Source organism: Artemia franciscana, chromosome 20 (assembly GCF_032884065.1).
Source record: "Artemia franciscana chromosome 20, ASM3288406v1, whole genome shotgun sequence".
Taxonomy (NCBI): domain Eukaryota; kingdom Metazoa; phylum Arthropoda; class Branchiopoda; order Anostraca; family Artemiidae; genus Artemia; species Artemia franciscana.
Window position 1 is genome coordinate 10,521,689 of NC_088882.1, and position 17,804 is coordinate 10,539,492.

The 17,804-nt window shown below is 34.7% G+C and overlaps 1 protein-coding gene across 1 annotated transcript in view; it reads right to left on the reverse strand.

Annotated features, from left to right (window-relative positions):
* The window catches only part of LOC136039743 (solute carrier family 13 member 2-like), a 60,018-nt gene that overhangs the window by 34,249 nt on the left and 7,965 nt on the right, over positions 1-17,804 (reverse strand). Inside the window, exons 5-8 of the mRNA XM_065723584.1 lie at positions 16,999-17,127; positions 12,862-12,984; positions 10,936-11,124; positions 4,698-4,861 (exon numbers count right to left, since the gene is read on the reverse strand). Of these exons, the coding sequence (XP_065579656.1) occupies positions 4,698-4,861; positions 10,936-11,124; positions 12,862-12,984; positions 16,999-17,127 (605 nt within the window). The remainder of the gene's footprint in view (positions 1-4,697; positions 4,862-10,935; positions 11,125-12,861; positions 12,985-16,998; positions 17,128-17,804) is intronic.

Genomic DNA, 17,804 nt, shown 5'->3' on the forward strand with positions numbered 1-17,804 from the left:
CTGTAATTTCTATTCGAACAATCCCTATGTCCTGGTCGTCATTTATATATCCCGCCTGTGCCCCCGGCGTCCCCGTTGTAGTTGTGTCCCTATGTCCCGGTCGTCATTTATATTCCCTGTGTCCCGGTCGTGATTTGTGTCCGGGTTTCCCAGTCTGTAATTTCTCTTTGAGGTTCCCGGTCGTCATTTAGATTCCCTGTGTCCCGGCCGTCATTTGTGTCCCGGTGTCCCGGTATGTAATTTCATCAGTTGACAAAGATGACGTCAGTCGACAAACATGACGTCACTAGACACACACACATACACACACACACACACAGACAACTTATTTATATATGTATATATATATATATATATATATATATATACATATATATATATATATATATATATATATATATATATATATATATATGTATATATAGAAGATATATATATATATATATATATATATAGAAGATATATATATATATATATATATATAGAAGATATATATATATATATATATATATATATATATATATATATATATATATAAAAGATATATATAGAAGATATATACAACTACTACTATTAATAGCTCACTGCAACACCAAGCCGCCTGGACCAACACAGCTACGCACGCTCTACCTCCTTGGTGGAGTTTGGATTAACCTTCCAAAGTTTCAGCTTTAAATCAACCTAAGACACTGCTAGATGGTGATCTTTACTATTAACATCAATAACAGCACTCCCATACACCCTAGCATCTTGTATTGATTCTGCTAGTCTTCGGTTTACAATAACATAATCAACAAGGTTTGCTGCCTTGCCATCACGTGAATACCATGTCAACTTATGGGCCATTTTATGACCAAACGCAGTATTGGTTATAACTAGGTTGTTATACCTACAAAATTGCAAAATTCTGTACCCATTACTGTTTTCTTTTCCTACAGCAAATTTACCTAGGCTGGGATGCCCTCTATCCCTATTTCAACCAACCTGGGCGTTAAAATCTCCTAGCCAAAAACACCATATTTCTACCTGGTACCCTGTCTATTTGCTCCTGTAACTATAGGTAAAATTCATCTGAGTCACTAGTACCTCCGTCAGTTGGTTCAACAGGGGCACATACTACTATAGCTGATATCCTGAACTTTTTAGTCATAAAATGAGCCATTAGTATACTATTATTAATACCTCCCCAGCCTAAACAAGACTTAGCAGATTCCTTACTCATCATGAGCCCTACTCCCTGTCTATGTACCCCTTCCTTCCTGCCTGAGCAAACAAATTCTATGTCACTTAATTTCATGCTTCCTATCCCTGGAATATGAGTCTCAAAAACTCCTAATAAAACCAGTTCAAACCTTCTAAGTCAAAATGTCAATACGATAGTCGTTTTTTAACGTCGTAATATTCCATGTTCCAATTTTCATGTTCTTTAAATCATTGAAATTATTTTGGCCTCAGGAAAAGCAATGATCCCGGATACCAGTGCAGGACGGGGACCAACATATCTTCTCAAGTGTACACTGAAGCGCTTAAGCCGGCTTAGAACCGGACAGCAAGAAGTCCCTGGGACCTCCAGTAAGTTGGAGGCTTTGTACAATCCTGAGCCCATCTTGGTCACAACATGGCTTTCAGCACTTGGCGATGCTCTTTTATCAACAAGAGTCAAAATCCTGCACAGATAGTCACAAGCCTATCACCTCTGACTCATTATATATTCATGCCTGCAAATTTATACTGCTACGGGGAGGACCTCTGACTAATTATATATTCATGCCTGCAAATTTATGCTACTACGGGGAGGCAACTCATAGTAGAGAAATTATCTAGGAAGAGGAATTTCAGCCTGAAAACGCCCATTAAAACAAACCAAGTCCAGAATATCACATTAAAATGTGAGAATTAAAACTAATAATGTTCTTAAAAACTATTTTTAAAAACTTTATAAAGACAGCCCTAGCACCCTTATTTCAACAAAGTTCAAACAGGATTCAACCTGGTTGAACTTCGTTGAAGTAAGGAAGATAAGGCTGTTTTTAAAAAGTTTTTAAAAACATTATTAGGGCCCTTGGACATAGGGCCAGAATATCCACTGAATTGAATTCCACTGTCTTGACAAAAATTTCGCTATTGTTTCTATTTTGTGTTTGTTTGAAATATTAAGTGGGTAGAGAATACAGATAAGCATATTTTTGAACTATGTCTGCAAAATTTTTATTTTTATGAACATAGCTGTAACTAATTTCAGCCAAATTTCATTTTTAGCCAAATTTGATTCTGATTACCATAATTCGTTATTCGTTAATTCGAATTCGTTATTTGTAACATATTTATCCCTATCATTGTTTATTAATCTGTCTGGAACTAACTGCTACCTCTTCAAGCTTACAAAAGTCCAAATTTTGTAAATAATTCCAGAATAAAAATTAAATTTTGTCCAGTGAAAAAAAAAGTTTAAATTAGTTTTATGTTTCAAAACATTCACTCCTTTTGCTTTGGCCACAGGCAAGTACACTCTGTTGTAAAAACAAAAAATAATAAAAAACCTTTTTAGTATATCTTTGTTATCTTTTCTCATTGTTATAAGGAAGAGTTTTCACCGTAAAAAAAAAAAAATATTAGGAATTCCTCGTTCCAAAGACGATTTACATGGAGTTCAAACAGACGAATTAAAGAGTTCGTGGTAGCAAACTGTAAGTAAGGAGCGATGCGCCTCAATAGTAACCGAAACTCTGAAAAATGGTGTTTGATATCAATAGATACATAAAGACAATCGGCTTATTATGTTGATTCAAAACATATAAGGTTAAATAAGATTAGTGTTACGCATCAAAAAGCTACAACCCTGAGAAAATTTGCCCGTTTTTTGAAAAAAAAGGGGGGAAACCCCCTAGAAGTCAAGCAACCTTAATGAAAATCAAACCGTCAGATTCAGCGTATCCGAGAACCCTGCGTAAAAGTTTCAAGCTTCCATCAGCAAAAATATGGAATTTTGTATTTCTTGCCAGAAGAAAGATCACGGATGCGGTATTTTTTTTAAGGGGTGATCGCATTGAACCAATAGTCCTAAAATATCGAGAAAGAACTTATTCAAACGGAAATTAAAAGTTCTAGCACCTTTTTTAAGTGACCAAAAAGATTGGAGGTCAGCTGGCCAGCCTCCAACCCACTTTTTTCCCTAAAAGTCATCCAATCAAAATTTTGAGATGACCATTTTGTTCAGTATAGTTGAAAAAACCACCAAGTATGAATTTGAGGACAATATAACCCCCCATAGCCCCTGGGGAAAGGTTTTTAAGCCAGTAAATTTGCCCATTGTTTAGGCATAGTATTTCTTATTGGGAAGCATACAGACATTTTCTGGGGAGGGGGAAAATTTTTGCTGGGGGGATTAACTACGGGGATAGTTTTCCGTGGGGAGGGAAGTTCACAAGAGGGGAGGGATTCCCAAGCCAGAACATAATTTGCATTTTACTGAAAAAAAATGTATTTTAAATGTTTTCACTTTTATAACTTAAAAATGAGAGGCAAAATGCCTCTCATTTACAATTGCACCCATCTTCTACCAAAAAAAGTAAAAAAAAAAAGACTGAAATTTTATTGAACAGAGCCAAAGGCTATGGACAAAAGTTGACTGATTTTGTTCTTTGCTTTTTAATAGGGTTTATTTGGTCTTTTGAACCAAATTTTGATGAGTAATAAATACAAAGATGACAGCAAAACCCCAAAAGTTTTTATATACCTTGAGAACCAAGTATACAGTTCAAAAGAAAGCACAGGTAATACTCAAGACTACCGGACCGTTTAAAGGAACCTGAAAATTTTCTAGAACGATTGTTCTGTGGATGTGAGACGACAGAATGCCAAAGATCGTTCTTTTTTGCCAACCATCTAAGACCAAACAAAAAGCAGGTCGTCCAAGAATTGGGTTGGAGGATGTCGTAACGGAAGGTTCAGGTTTGATCCAATGTAGTTTTGTTCAACAATTTTTAAATTAAGCTTTTTTACTTAATTTGTAGTCTTCCTGTAGACAAATTTGAACATAGGCACATCTCAGTAACTATTTTATCAAAACAATCAACTTCTGTTAGGGTGTAACTGATACTGTGTTGAAATAGGTACATTTCTAGGTCAAGTTCAGCAAAGTTCCGTTTTAACGTCTTAAAACACAAAATTTCTGGCGTCACCGATCAGTAAAACTTTGTTTTCAATTTTTTTTTCTTCATGGAGTTTGCGTCGGTCCTATCTACAAGCTAGAGGACCTGTGGGCAGGGTTATAGACCTCAGGTCAATGTTTTCCAAGTTTCAAACCGGGTAGCGAGAAAAGTGGAACTTCTAGCGCTACAAATTGAAGCAGTCAGTTTTTGGTGAAGGTCTTGAAATTAGAATTAGCCTCAAAAATAACCTGAAAATTAAATAAGTAAATACAAAAATGTATTTGTAAACTCGTTGAATGCAACAAGTGTACGTAACGACATGAAAAACTAAAGCTTCTTGAGAGGGTGCAAAGAGGAGACTTTACATAAGTCAGGATAGAGGAAGAGTGTGTGTAGCTGTGTAGCCTTCAGGCAGATTGGTGCTGCAGTGAGTAGTAGTAGTAGTAATAATAAAAAAAAATCTTCGATAAATTGATGAATATAACGAACAGTATATTGTCTTATTTATTAAGAAAACCAATTGTCTTACCGATCAAACTGTCTTACCAATTAAGAAAATCAGATCCCAGGGCATCCTTTTCTCAACCATGGACCATTCCATCAATGCACCATTTGTTTTATCCCTTTTTTCCTTCCTCCAAAAAGGTTCTTTGGGAATGACGAAAAACAGCAATGCCATTCCTACGCTTACCGTCGAATCTCCAACAATCCTGTAATTACAATTAATGACAACGAAAAAAAAAGAAGCCACCCACGGTACAAAAAGGAGATAAAATGAGATAGAATAAGACATGGAAATGAAATAAAATTATGCACAAACAAGAAACTTCGGAGATGTTTTTTTTAGCATTGCCTTTTATTTTCTTCAGTGCATTTTTTATAGTTTATATTTTTCATCTATGTTTTTTTTTATTTTACATTTTTATATTTCATATTATATGTTATGTTATAATATATATAATATATATTTCTATTTTTATATTTTACACTAAGGACGGCTGAGCGAATGTCTTGGCCAAAATACTTTGATTGTTATCTAATTTCCAATTACCGGGAAAACTGTTCCTTGTTTATGGTTTATGTTCTTTTTTTCTTACCTGATTTTTAGCCAGTGTGATCTTAATACTTATTTACAATAATTACATCTAATTTCAATAAACTAGGCACTATGTTTCCCATTAATCCATTAACGAGCATCTTCATCCCTTTCACAAGGAAGTAAATAATTGCTGTTAATCTATCTCGATTTTGGCATCAATCTAAGCAAAAAATCGCATGACGAATTATGGTAAGAAATTAAAATTAACTAGTCCCTTAGCCCCTAATGATAGTTAATTAGGAGAAAGTTCTAATTAACAATAGAACTAGGTCTTCTATAATCCCACTTTTCAACTACGAATGTAGGCCCTCGTATTTCATCTGCACAATATAGGGCACTTTTAGCCATTTTGCATTTCGGCAAAATTGATACAAGTTGATCACGTCAGTGGCGTCAATTCACAAAAACTTAAACGGGGGAGATGTATTCTTTAAAATCTATGGGCTACAATTTCCTGTTTTTCTTCAATTTATCCGATAAAATATATAAGAATGAAAATACAACAAAAGTTACTCATGTCAGTGGTAAAGCCAGGGAGGGAGGGGCAAATTGATCTTTTTTTACATTTTGACGTCATTTTGCCGCTTTTAGCCATTTCCCATTTTTGGCTAAATTGGCACAAGTTCCTCATTTTAAGACGGAGCAGTATACTTCAGTTCCTTTCTTTTAATATTCTAATGAAACATCCAAATAAAATTAGCGTTTACATCTGATGTTTCTATTTTCCCGCGCTCTGTCTAGGGAAAGGGTTCAGGCAGAGAGAGAGGATACGCCACTTCTGGTTTCATTTACAGGCAACGGAATCTTTTTTTTGGGGGGGGGGTCAGTGTCTTTTATTTGTTGATCAATTATGTTTTTGTTGTAAAATTTATCTTAATCCCCCAATAACCAGATAACGAAAATTTCCACTTTTCAATTTGCTATGACAAGAATAAGTTAAACCAGAGTAAGCCCCCGATTTTGAGAGAAAAAGAAAACTCCATAATAAAATCTATCTATTGCGGCACTATCTATTTATATATAATCAAAATAGAAATCTATAGATATATATATATATATATATATATATATATATATATATATATATATATATATATATATATATATATATATATATATATATATATATATATATATATATAGAAAGCTATCTCCATGATAGAGAGAGAAAGAAAAAGGAAGAGCGACAAAGAGGCTTTACTCCAGACTATTCTTACTACAGTAAGAATAGGGTAGGGTCTAGGCTAGGGTAAGGCTAGGGTAGGCTCTTGCACCACTAAAGACGAACTGCTACCTTTAAAGGCAAAGTTTGTTTAGGGTCAACGATGATTTTCTGAAGTACATCCTCGTATTTTCTTCCACGGGTTCTCTCTCACTGTGGGACCGCTTTCCTAGGCAATTAAATCATAGGTCATTCACTCATCTCAGTCTGAATACCCATAAAGGATACACCTATGAAGAAACACTTCGAAAGTACTTTATTTGGCACTCTACATCTTTCTAGAGCCACCTTCCTGGTGGGCTAGCTTTCCCATGAAAGCTATCTGTTGAATTCTTCTAAGGAAGATTTGTAAGATGCATAGCACGAGGGCAACAAACAAAATGAAATATTAGTGGAAATATGGCAGGCAACCAAGATGCTCCTTGCGTTGGAAATAAAGAACAAGAGCTAAGAGCTCATATGGCACTTGTGACGAGGCAAGAAGAGCTAAGAGCCAAAAGATCATATGGTATGGGCTCTAACAAAATTCTAAGAATCAATAGATTGATTTAAAAGGAAGATCAGAGGCTTAACGCCGGTTAGGATTTAAAATAAGAGCTCTGAGTCACGATGTCCTTCTAAATATCAAGATTCATTCAGATCTGATCACCCACTCGTAAGTTATGAATTCCCCATTTTTTCTAATTTTTCCTCTCACTTTAGCCCCCCAGATGGTCAAACCTCGGAAAACGACTTTATCAAGTCAATTTGTGCAACTCCCTGACACGCCTACCAATTTTCATCGTCCTAGCACGTCCGGAAGCACCAAACTCACCAAATCACTGAACCCCTCCCCCCAACTCCCCCAAAGAGAGTGAATCCAGTACGGTTACGTCAATTACGTATCAAGGACATTTGCTTATTTTATTCACCAAGCTTCATCCCGATTCCTCCACTCCATGCGCTTTCCAAGATTTCCAATTTCCCCCTCCAACTCCCCCCAATGTCAACAGATCTGGTCGAGATTGGAAATAATAGCTCTGAGACATGAAATCCTTCTAAATATCAAATTTCATTAAGATCCGGTCACCCATTCTTAAGTTAAAAATACCTCAATTTTTCTAATTTTTCCAACTTAACACCCCCCAGCTCCTCCAAAGAGAACGGATCCGTTCCAATTATGTCAATCACGTATCTAGAATTTGTGCTTATTCTTCCCATCAAGTTTTATCCTGATCTCTCCACTCTAAGTATTTTCCAAGATTTCTGTTTCCCTCCTCCAACCCCCTATGTCCCCGGATCCAATTCGAGTCGAAAATGGAGCACCTGAGACACAAGATCATTCTATATATATCAAGTTTTATTAAGATCCGATCGTCTATTCGTAAGATAGAAATACCCCAATTTTCACGTCTTCCAAGAATCCCGGTTTCCCCCTCCAACTCCCCCCAATGTCACAGGGTCTGGTCGGAATTTAAAATAAAAGTTTTAAAGCACAATATTCTTCCAAATATCAAATTTCATTAAGATCTGGTCACCCGTTCGTAAGTTACAAATACCTCATTTTTCCGAATTACCCCCCCCCCCCCAACTCCACCAAAGAGAGCAGATCCGGTCTGGTTATGTCAGTCACGTATATTAGACCGGTTTTTATTCTTTTCATCCAGTTTCATCCTGATCTCTCCGCTTTAAGTATTTTCTAAGATTTCCGGCCCCCCCCCCCCAACCCCCCCCAATGAAGCTGGATCCAATTGATATTTAAAAGAGACCTGGGTTACGGTGTCCTGCTAAATATAAAGTTTCATGAAGATGCAATCACTCCTTCGTAAGTTAAAAATACGTCATTTTTCTAATTTTTCAGGATTAACCCCCCCCCCCAATAGAGCGGATCCGTTCCAATTATGTCAATCACGTATCTAAGACTTCTGATTATTTTTCCACCAAGTTTCATCCCGATCCCTCCAATCTAAGCGTTTTCCATGATTTCCGGTTATGTTAATCATGTATCTAGGACTTGTACTTATTTTTCCCACCAACTTTCATCCCGATCCCTCCACTCTAAGTGTTTTCCAAAATTCTGGAGTTCCCCCTCCCAACTCCCCCCCAACGTCACCAGATCCGGTCAGGATTTAAAATAACAGCTCTGAGACACGATATCCTTCCAAACATCAAATTTCATTAAGATCTGATCAACCGTTCGTAAGTTAAAAATACTCCATTTTTTCTATTTTTCCGAATTAACCGGCCCTCCACTCCTCCCAGATGGTCAAATCGAGAAAACGACTATTTCTAATTTAATATGGTCCGGTCCGTGATACGCCTGCCAAATTTTATTGTCCTAGCTTACCTGGAAGTGCCTAAAGCATCAAAACCGGGACCGGCAGACCGACAGACAGACCGACAGAATTTGCGATTTCTATATGTCACTTGGTTAATACCAAGTGCCATAAAAACCTATTGGAGCAACCCATATCTCTTTATTTTGTTTAATTACCTGTAAAAACCGTGATCACTTAATTTTTTAATCAAAAAGGAAGCCATTGCAAAGTAATAAAATAATAATGGAATAAACAAACGCATAATTTTAGGAACGTCACAACAAATCAAAAATAAAAGTGATACAGAACAAGATCTGCGGTAACAAAATGAGCGACGGCGAGAATCACATCAAATCACAAATGAAAATGACACGTAACGACAATCTATGGTTTGAGAAAAGGAACAGCGAGAATCACAATTAATCAGAAACAAAAATGATGCACAAAGGAGGTGGCACTTATAAGAAATGTAACAACGAGTAACGAAACGAATCGCAAGCGAAGATGATGCCCAATGGAATATTTCATTAGCAACAAAGAGAATTACAATAAATGGCAAAGAAAATGATGTACAATCTGTAATTAGAAGACATGCAAAACCAGCATGATCAATTGAATAGGAAGCATTCTCAACGTGATCAAATTATAGTGATTTTCTTTATTGAATACTAAAGAACCTTAACAAGGGAACGAAAGAACGTCTTGTTTTAGCTTAAAAAAATAATTAAATAAAATTATTGCTGGGATTGTCGATCATCTCCTATGAGAATACAAATCCAACAAAAGTTATGAATTTGTGTAGCATAAGAATGGAGGAATTGAATCCACGTTAGAATTTCTTATTTCAATTGAAACTACTGATTTCCCACCTCATGACTTAGAACTGAAGAATAATACGATTATTATGCTAATGCATAATTAGAGAATCAGATATGAACAAGCCTGCCAAGTGACAGGTGAGAGTGGCCGATCGAAGCTTAGTCTCCTGGTATTGATTTCTTATCAACTCAGATTCTACCAAATAAGGCAAAGAAATGTCTGTAGCAGCACATGAAAGGTTTATAACATAAGTGGATCCTTCCCAAAATAGTAGCTTTCTGAAGGTATGCTTTCAAATCCTGATTAACACTTCAAAAAAGGACCAATAAAAGTCAAATTCCAGGGAAATGCAAAAAATAAAACGAGAAAATTTCGAAATTTCAGAAGTACAGTTTTGAAATGAGTGGAGACGGGCAAACAATTAGGGGGGGGGGCAAAACTTTAGAAAAAGGATCAATAACAGGCGAACTGGCGAATTACATGGGAATTTAAAAAATAACAAGAAAAATCTCAAAATTCTAGAAGTACAGTTTTGGGGTAGGGGGGGGGAGGTATACGGGGACAAAAACATAGAGGGGAGTAGGAAAACAAAACATCAAAAAAGCATCAAAAGCAGGCGAATTAAATGGAAATGCCAAAAAATAATACGAGAAATCTCAAAATGCCAAAATCACAGTTTTAGGGTGGGGAGAGACGGGTAAACACTTAAAGGGGGAGGGAATAAAACTTTAAAAAAAAATCAATAGCAGGCAAATTACATGGAGATACAAAAAAATAAAATAAGAGACCCCCCGAAATTCAAGAAGTACAACTTTGGGGGGAGACGGCCAAACAGTTAAAGGGGGGGTGCAAAACTTCAAAAAAACAGGATCAATAACAGACGAATTGCCTGGAAATGCAAAAATTAACACGAGAGTCGAGAAATCTCGAAATTCCTAAGGGACAGAAATATGCTGAAATCGCTATAATTTTTCTGACATTTTCTCATATTTCCGTATAAAAATAGTTTGTTTAATTCCGGTAACTTTCAAAATTTGATCTCTTACTCCTAACATAATTCGTACAAACTTATCCAAAACACTTTAAACTTTTAAACGAAAGCAAGAAGGCGAAACCCTATCTTCGCACACTGGCAAGGACGAGGAACAGTCAATAAATTAATGGGGAAAAAGTCATAATTCATAATGGGGAAAAAGTCAAGAGCAGAGACAAATTGAATGACACGAACATAACATAAAAGTAAAAAAAAACGGAAAAAATTACCTTTAAATATATTGAAGGGCTAGTTATGGTCAATTAACTAATCAGAAAAAAAAAGGAATAGAGCGAAGAGAAAAACTGACTCACACACCCATACTTGTAAACAGCTGACCCCATCCTGGCATAAATTGTGGCTCCCTGAAGAAGAATAGTAAAGTGGTACCAATCCATACACACATTGTCACTATTTCTTCATATCGAATCGGTCCAAGGCCCTGGTGTTGGGACTTGATGAAGCTGCGAACCTGCCGACTTTGACTATCGCTGTCTTTTTTCCTAAAATGATCATAAGAAAATCTTTTTCCCTGGATAGCTCTTGTGACATAAAGAAAAGAGGAAAAAATAGAGAGAAGGAGAGAGTACGAGAGGGAATACCACAGTGCTCCCCTTTTTCAAAAGGTATTTGTAAATTGTCTGAAAGTATATATAGTTTTAACAGATTCCAAAGAAACCTAATGTTTATTTTAGATTTCCAAAGTAAATCTATATTATCATTGATAGCAAAAAAGAAGAGAACAAGAGAATAATGGGATATCACTACCAGGTGGAAAATTATTAATCGATTCGAATAGAAAATACATATTATTTCAAGATGAAAAATATCGCAATATACTTGTTCAATAAAACCATAACACATCGAATATTATTGACAGATGGATCTTCACACAGAAAGAAAAATGAGTGACTCCCTCCTTTGTAATAAATGCAATGGAGCATCTCTTAAAGAGATACTTCCAAATCTGGAACTAAGAATTAAAAATTTCAGGAATCTAGTCCCCTTTCTAAAGGAAAAAAAACTCAAAAGCCTCCTCCCCAAACCAACGCTCTTTGCTCTAAAGTATTACTTTTTCCTCAACTCTTTAAGAAAGCTGTTGGTTCAGAGTAAGGAATGTTTTTAGAGTACTATGAAACGTAAGCACAAAGAGCAGAGGTTTCAGGAGGAGGCAGCCCCTCAAAGGTACGGGACAATTTCTACTACTTCTAAAGTAGAGAGAGAGACAGAGAGAGAGGAAGAGAAAGAGTTCTTTTATATTGGGTACTCTTAAAGAATTGGAAAAAAGAAAAAAAAAACGGATACTTTAAACATTCACAACATGAGTATAAGTAGCAAGTATATAGTAATATGACAATGAAATAAGGAACACACAGTTATTGTGGATTTGTGTTTAGTGAATGAATACAAAGAAAATTGCAGAATACTTTCGCAAAGACTTCCAGCTGATAGTTGGTGCTTGTAGTTTCTGCCGGCATATCTTTTTTCGAATATCCTCAGCACAGACAGTTCCAGTTCTTGGGAGAAAAAAAAATAAAGAACTCAAAGCGAACCGAATCCATATCTTTTGATACTTCAAGAAGAAGATGAGGAATTTGAAAAACCGCTTTCTGAGAATTAGAAAAAATGTACTTAAAATACAATTCCAGGCACATTTGCATTACCAGATATTTAACAACATAAATATGAAATTGAATAAAACAGAAACTCAAATTATATTTGGCAAACATCTCTGAGGGCATTCCCCTATAGGGTCGAACCCCTCTTAAAGATTACAATTCTGTGCGCCTATGTTTATGGGGAATTCGTTGTCGATTTTTTTTTTTCAATTCAATACATGGCTCAAACTTCTTTTGGATAAAAAAAGAATGAAGTGTCTTATGCTTCAAACCCAATAACAGCTAAGGGAAGAGCAAAAATGGGGGAGAAGATAGGAATTGGTTTAGAAACAGTTCATGGCAGGCAGTGTCAGAATGGGGAGTGTATTCTGGGGAAAATTTTTTCCATACAAGGGTTTATCATTAACTAATAATATCTATGCAAATATAAACCAATGAAATTAAAATATCCTTTTAAATACGGAAGTAAGGATGTAAGGAAGTAAGGAGTTCTTACGTCTACGCTTATGGGGAATTCATTGTCGACCATTTTTGCATTTTTTCAATTCAATACATGGCTGAAGCTTCTTTCAGATATTAAAAAAAAAAAAAAAAAAAAAAAAAAAAAAAATTATGTCTTACGCTTCAAACCCAATATGAAGCCACTGAATCCAAATCCAAGCAAATGCCACGTTGATTATCATAAGTGGCGTACAAAATAGCATCCAAGAACCATAGCTCAACAAATTCTGAGTTGGGTACTTCCTGCAACAAGAATGAAACTTATTATGAAGCAAAATTTTAACGAATATTTTTTGCCACAGATGTAGAAGTAAACAATCTGAATTAAAAGTTATCTTTCTTCGCATCCAACTCACATCTGGAGGCAAAAGTCTTGTCCTAAAGTCTAAGAGTAAGACCCCAAACAACCCTATACACGTGCCTTATCACAAAATGCAATTAGGAATTTGTCCCACCAGTTTGGCATTTTGGGAGGAACTAAGTTATAAAAAAAAAGGTCAATTAGACACAGTTATTTCGTCACGATAAATTTGCTGATATTCCTGCAAGGATAAAGAACAGTACTAAATATAGCTTATAACGACATTGAAGGCCCTTGTTTTATTTACTAATATGAGTTTCATTCGATATTATAATTTGGAAAACATATAAGTTATTACACATAAATATTGAAGCTACAACGATACAAATTATTTTGATAACAAAATATATTTAATAAACCATTTTATAGTACATTAAGATGGTGAAAAAATGCAAAATTGCAATATTTTGGACAGAAATGCACCGATTTAATAACATTGCGTACTCGTCTAGCCTGATTCGCTGCTGTATCAGTTATTTCATACTTCCAATTCTTAAAGTTTAAAATCTAAACAAAATTCAAAGAATTCCAAATTTCAATCTCGAATTTTCATTTAAAAAAAACAAAATAGTCTCTACCTGACCAACTAGAAAAAAATACCGAAGTTAAGACACGGATATACTTGTTTCATCACATTTTTCAAGCATAACAAGCTGTGATCGAGTATGAGACAAAAAATTGAAAAAAAACTTCGTGATTCCTAAATTTGGCTAATTTCAAGTGGGCTAACTTTACATTTTTCATTTGAATAAAATATCCTCTGGCGGTAAAAACTAATATATCTAGGACACATATTTGGTTTCATTGAACCGCTATATATGTGAAAACTTATGAAAATTCTGTCTTTTAGTTGCAGAAAGCCAAATATGCTTATGGTATAGTACAGTATAGTTATAGTAGGCTATAGTAGTTATGGTAAGGTATAGTATAATTTCAGAGTTTGTTAAAGCTTTCAGGGGCTGCTCAATCAGAGACCAATAATGTTCAGTGCTGCTCAATCAGAGGCAAAAAGTAGCCTCCGGTTTTGAATTTTTGAAATGAATTAATTTTCAAAAAGAACAAAAACTTGTGAAACGGGCTAAATTATAGTGAAATTTTGGATTTTTAGAAAACCCGAAAAATGCCTACCCAGTCCAATGTATCAGAAGACAATATATAAAGTCAAGTAATTTAATAGGTTCCCATGATTTTTTGCGAATTCACAAACCCTCATATTTTCAAGGAAAAAAACTTCGCTCCAGAAAAGTAACTAAAAAATTAAAAAAAAAAAAAAAAACATGCAAAAAACTTCAACAAAAATTAAAAAGACTTTACTCAAAGACCCTTTTGAAAAAAGGTACTACAAATAAAACATAAACAAAAACTTAAGCACAAAAAAAAAACATAAACACAAAACATAAACACAAAAACATAAACGAAAACAATAAAACATAAACTGAACAGAGTATTACTATAGAATAAAATACAGCACAGCAAACATAGACTTGCTAAATTGCATTGTTCCCCGGCTATTTAATGAATTAAACCAAATTTGACTACTTATATTACAAGTTTGACGATATTTTGACATTTTTGACAACTTTTGCCAGTGTATTAAAAATAGTGATATATCAATTTGGATCAAATATACTCAGGATTTAAAAACAATATATTTGGTAAATACATAACTATGGCGCGTTAAACCAATATTGAGATGAAGTATAATTTTACACTTGCATATACAGCATAGACTTGCTAAATTGTATTAATCACCGGCTATTTAATGAATTAAACCCAATTTGACTACTTATATTACAAGTTTGACGATATTTTGACATTTTTGACAACTTTTGCCAGTGTATTAAAAATCGTTAAATATAAATTTGGATCAAATATACTCAGGATTTAAAAACAATATATTTGGTAACTACACAACTATGGCGCGTTAAACCAATATAGAGATGAAGTATAATTTTACACTTGCATATACAGCATAGACTTACTAAATTGTATTGTTCCCCGGCTATTTAATGAATTAAACCAAATTTGACTACTTATATTACAAGTTTGACGATATTTTGACATTTTTGACAACTTTCACCAGTGTATTAAAAATCGTGATATATCAATTTGGATCAAATATACTCAGGATTTAAAAACAATATATTTGGTAACTACACAACTATGGCTCGTTAAACCAATAATGAGATGAAGTATAGTTTCTCTGCAGTGAGGATTTACAATATTGTAGCACCTTCACTCTGAATCTGCTAAATATGCTAAACTTTTAGCTGAATTTGGACATCATATCAGGTAAATTCTATATACTTTTAGCAAAATTTTCTTATTTTTTAGCCGAATCAAAAATAAGGGCACCAGTGTATGCTATGCAAATTTTTTATATATTTAGCACGATTTGTTATTTTTTAGCTAAATCTTTAGCTGAATACAAGCGATTTTGGCACATCAGACAATGTCAATTTAGTTTGTTTTAGAAGTGCCTCCTAACTTGTTAACTTTAATTTGTTCGGTTTTGAGTAGAAATAAGAAAAAACAAGTTTTTCAACTGAAAGTAAGGAGTGACATTAAAATTTAAAACGAACATTATTCCGTGTTGGGTTGTCCCCTCCTTAACCCCACGCTCTTTACGCTAGAGTTTGACTCTTTCTCACAGCCCTATTTTTTAAAACAATCCATAAAGAGCAGGGCGTTGAGGAGGGGACAACCCCTTTCACATACGGAATAATTTCTGTTCGTTTTAAATTTTAATGTCGCTCCTTACTTTAAGTTGAAAAACTTTTTTTATTTAATTTCTGAACGCTTTTGAACTAAAACGAATTTAGCTATTATTTTTTTTTTCTTTTTGCTAAATTGCTTTCTCATAGTTTTGATCGGACGATTTGATAAAAAAAAATAGGTGGGGGAGGAGTCCCGAAAAAGTCCCCCAAAAAACGTTTGTACACTTCCCCATAACCATTACTATATGTAAAAAAGGGTCAAAGTTTGTAAGTTGCAGCCCCTCTCCCAGGGACTGTGGGGGATTAAGTCGTCCCCAAAGATATAGTTATTAGTTTTACGACTATGCTGAACAAAATGGCTATCTTAAAATTTTGACCCGGTGACTTAGGGAAAAAAATTAGTGTGCGAGGGGGCCTAGGTGCCCTCCAATTTTTTGGTCACTTAAAAAGGGCACTAGAACTTTTCCCTTATAATGAGCCCTCTCATGACAGTCTAGGACCACTGGGTCGATATAATCACCCCTGGGGAAAAATAAATAAATAAAAAAACACGTATCCGTGATTTATCTTCTGGCAAAAAATACAAAATTCCAAATTTTTGTAGATAGGAGCTTGACACTTCTACAATAGGGTTCTCTGATACGCTGAATCTGACGGTGTGATTTTTGATTAGATTATATTACTTTTAGAGAGTGTTTCCCCTATTTTCTAAAAAAAATGGCAAATTTTCTAGGGCTCGTAACTTTTGATAGGTAAGACTAAACTTGATGAAGCTTATATAATTAAAATCAGCATAAAACCAAAATTTTTTTTGAGTTTCAGATGCTATTGAGCCGGGTCACTCCTTAGTAAAGTTCGTTACAACGACCTGTCAGATGTTCAATTTGAGAACTATCAAAATAGGTCGAGGTACATATTTTTAGCAAAAAATTATTATTTTTTAGCCGAATATTGACACAGGTTAGAAAAAAAACTAACTCTTCAAAAATTCCTGTCCTCTAAACGAGTGCCAAACAGTTCCACCAATTTAGCATGTTTTTAGGCAAACTTTACAACTTTTCAATTTTTTTGCTCAGTTTTGAATAAATATTCGAATTCAGAGCATCAAAATAGGAGAAGTCACAAATTTTAGCAGGCATTTTAGCTGAATATTGAACACAGTTCAAAAAAATGACTTACTCTTCAAAAATTCCTTTCAGAATGAAATTGGGGGAAGAGCCAGTAATTGTCCCGGTGCCACCTAAACTTGATGAATATGCTGTGGCTAAGAGAATAGTTCTTCGCAAATTACTGCCAGCTTTGGAAATCCTGCAAATAAATATACTAGATAAGATGCTTACTTTTAGAATAGATGTCAAAGAATGGTGAAATTAAGGAATTTTTTGAGGGGATATGCTGCTGCCCGCAGGTATTTTGGGGGTCTTCTTCGAGAAAGCAAACTATTACATGAGTACGTTTTATAGAGAATGGCGTGGAATCATGGAAAGCAGTAGCTTTAATTTGTTGGATGTTATCACTTTTTATTCGTGTTTTTTTGTGATTATGTATTTATTTAGTATACCAGCCAGACCCACACCCAGACCCTTCCATAGCGTTTGATGCCATTTCTGCACACTGGGAAGAACTGTGTCTCTTCCTTCAATAAATAGTAATAAAGGATATGGGAAAATATGAAAGCTCGAAAAATGAATATCATCTTTATTTTAAGTCCCCTGACAACTAAAACTCAGACTTGTGTGATGTATTTATATGATTCTGAAAGGTTTTTTTCAAATGCTGCAAATTTGACAGTTAGTTAAGTAGCGTTCAAGTTTCGTTTTCAGGACAAAAAGTAATTTAAATGAACAATGATTAAAATCGTAAGTTATTACGAAAAAATTCTGAAATTCTGAAAGGTTTTTCAAATGCTACAAATTCGAGAGGCAGTTAAGTAGCGTCCAAATTTCATTTTCAGGACAAAAAATTAATTACCCGAACAACGATTA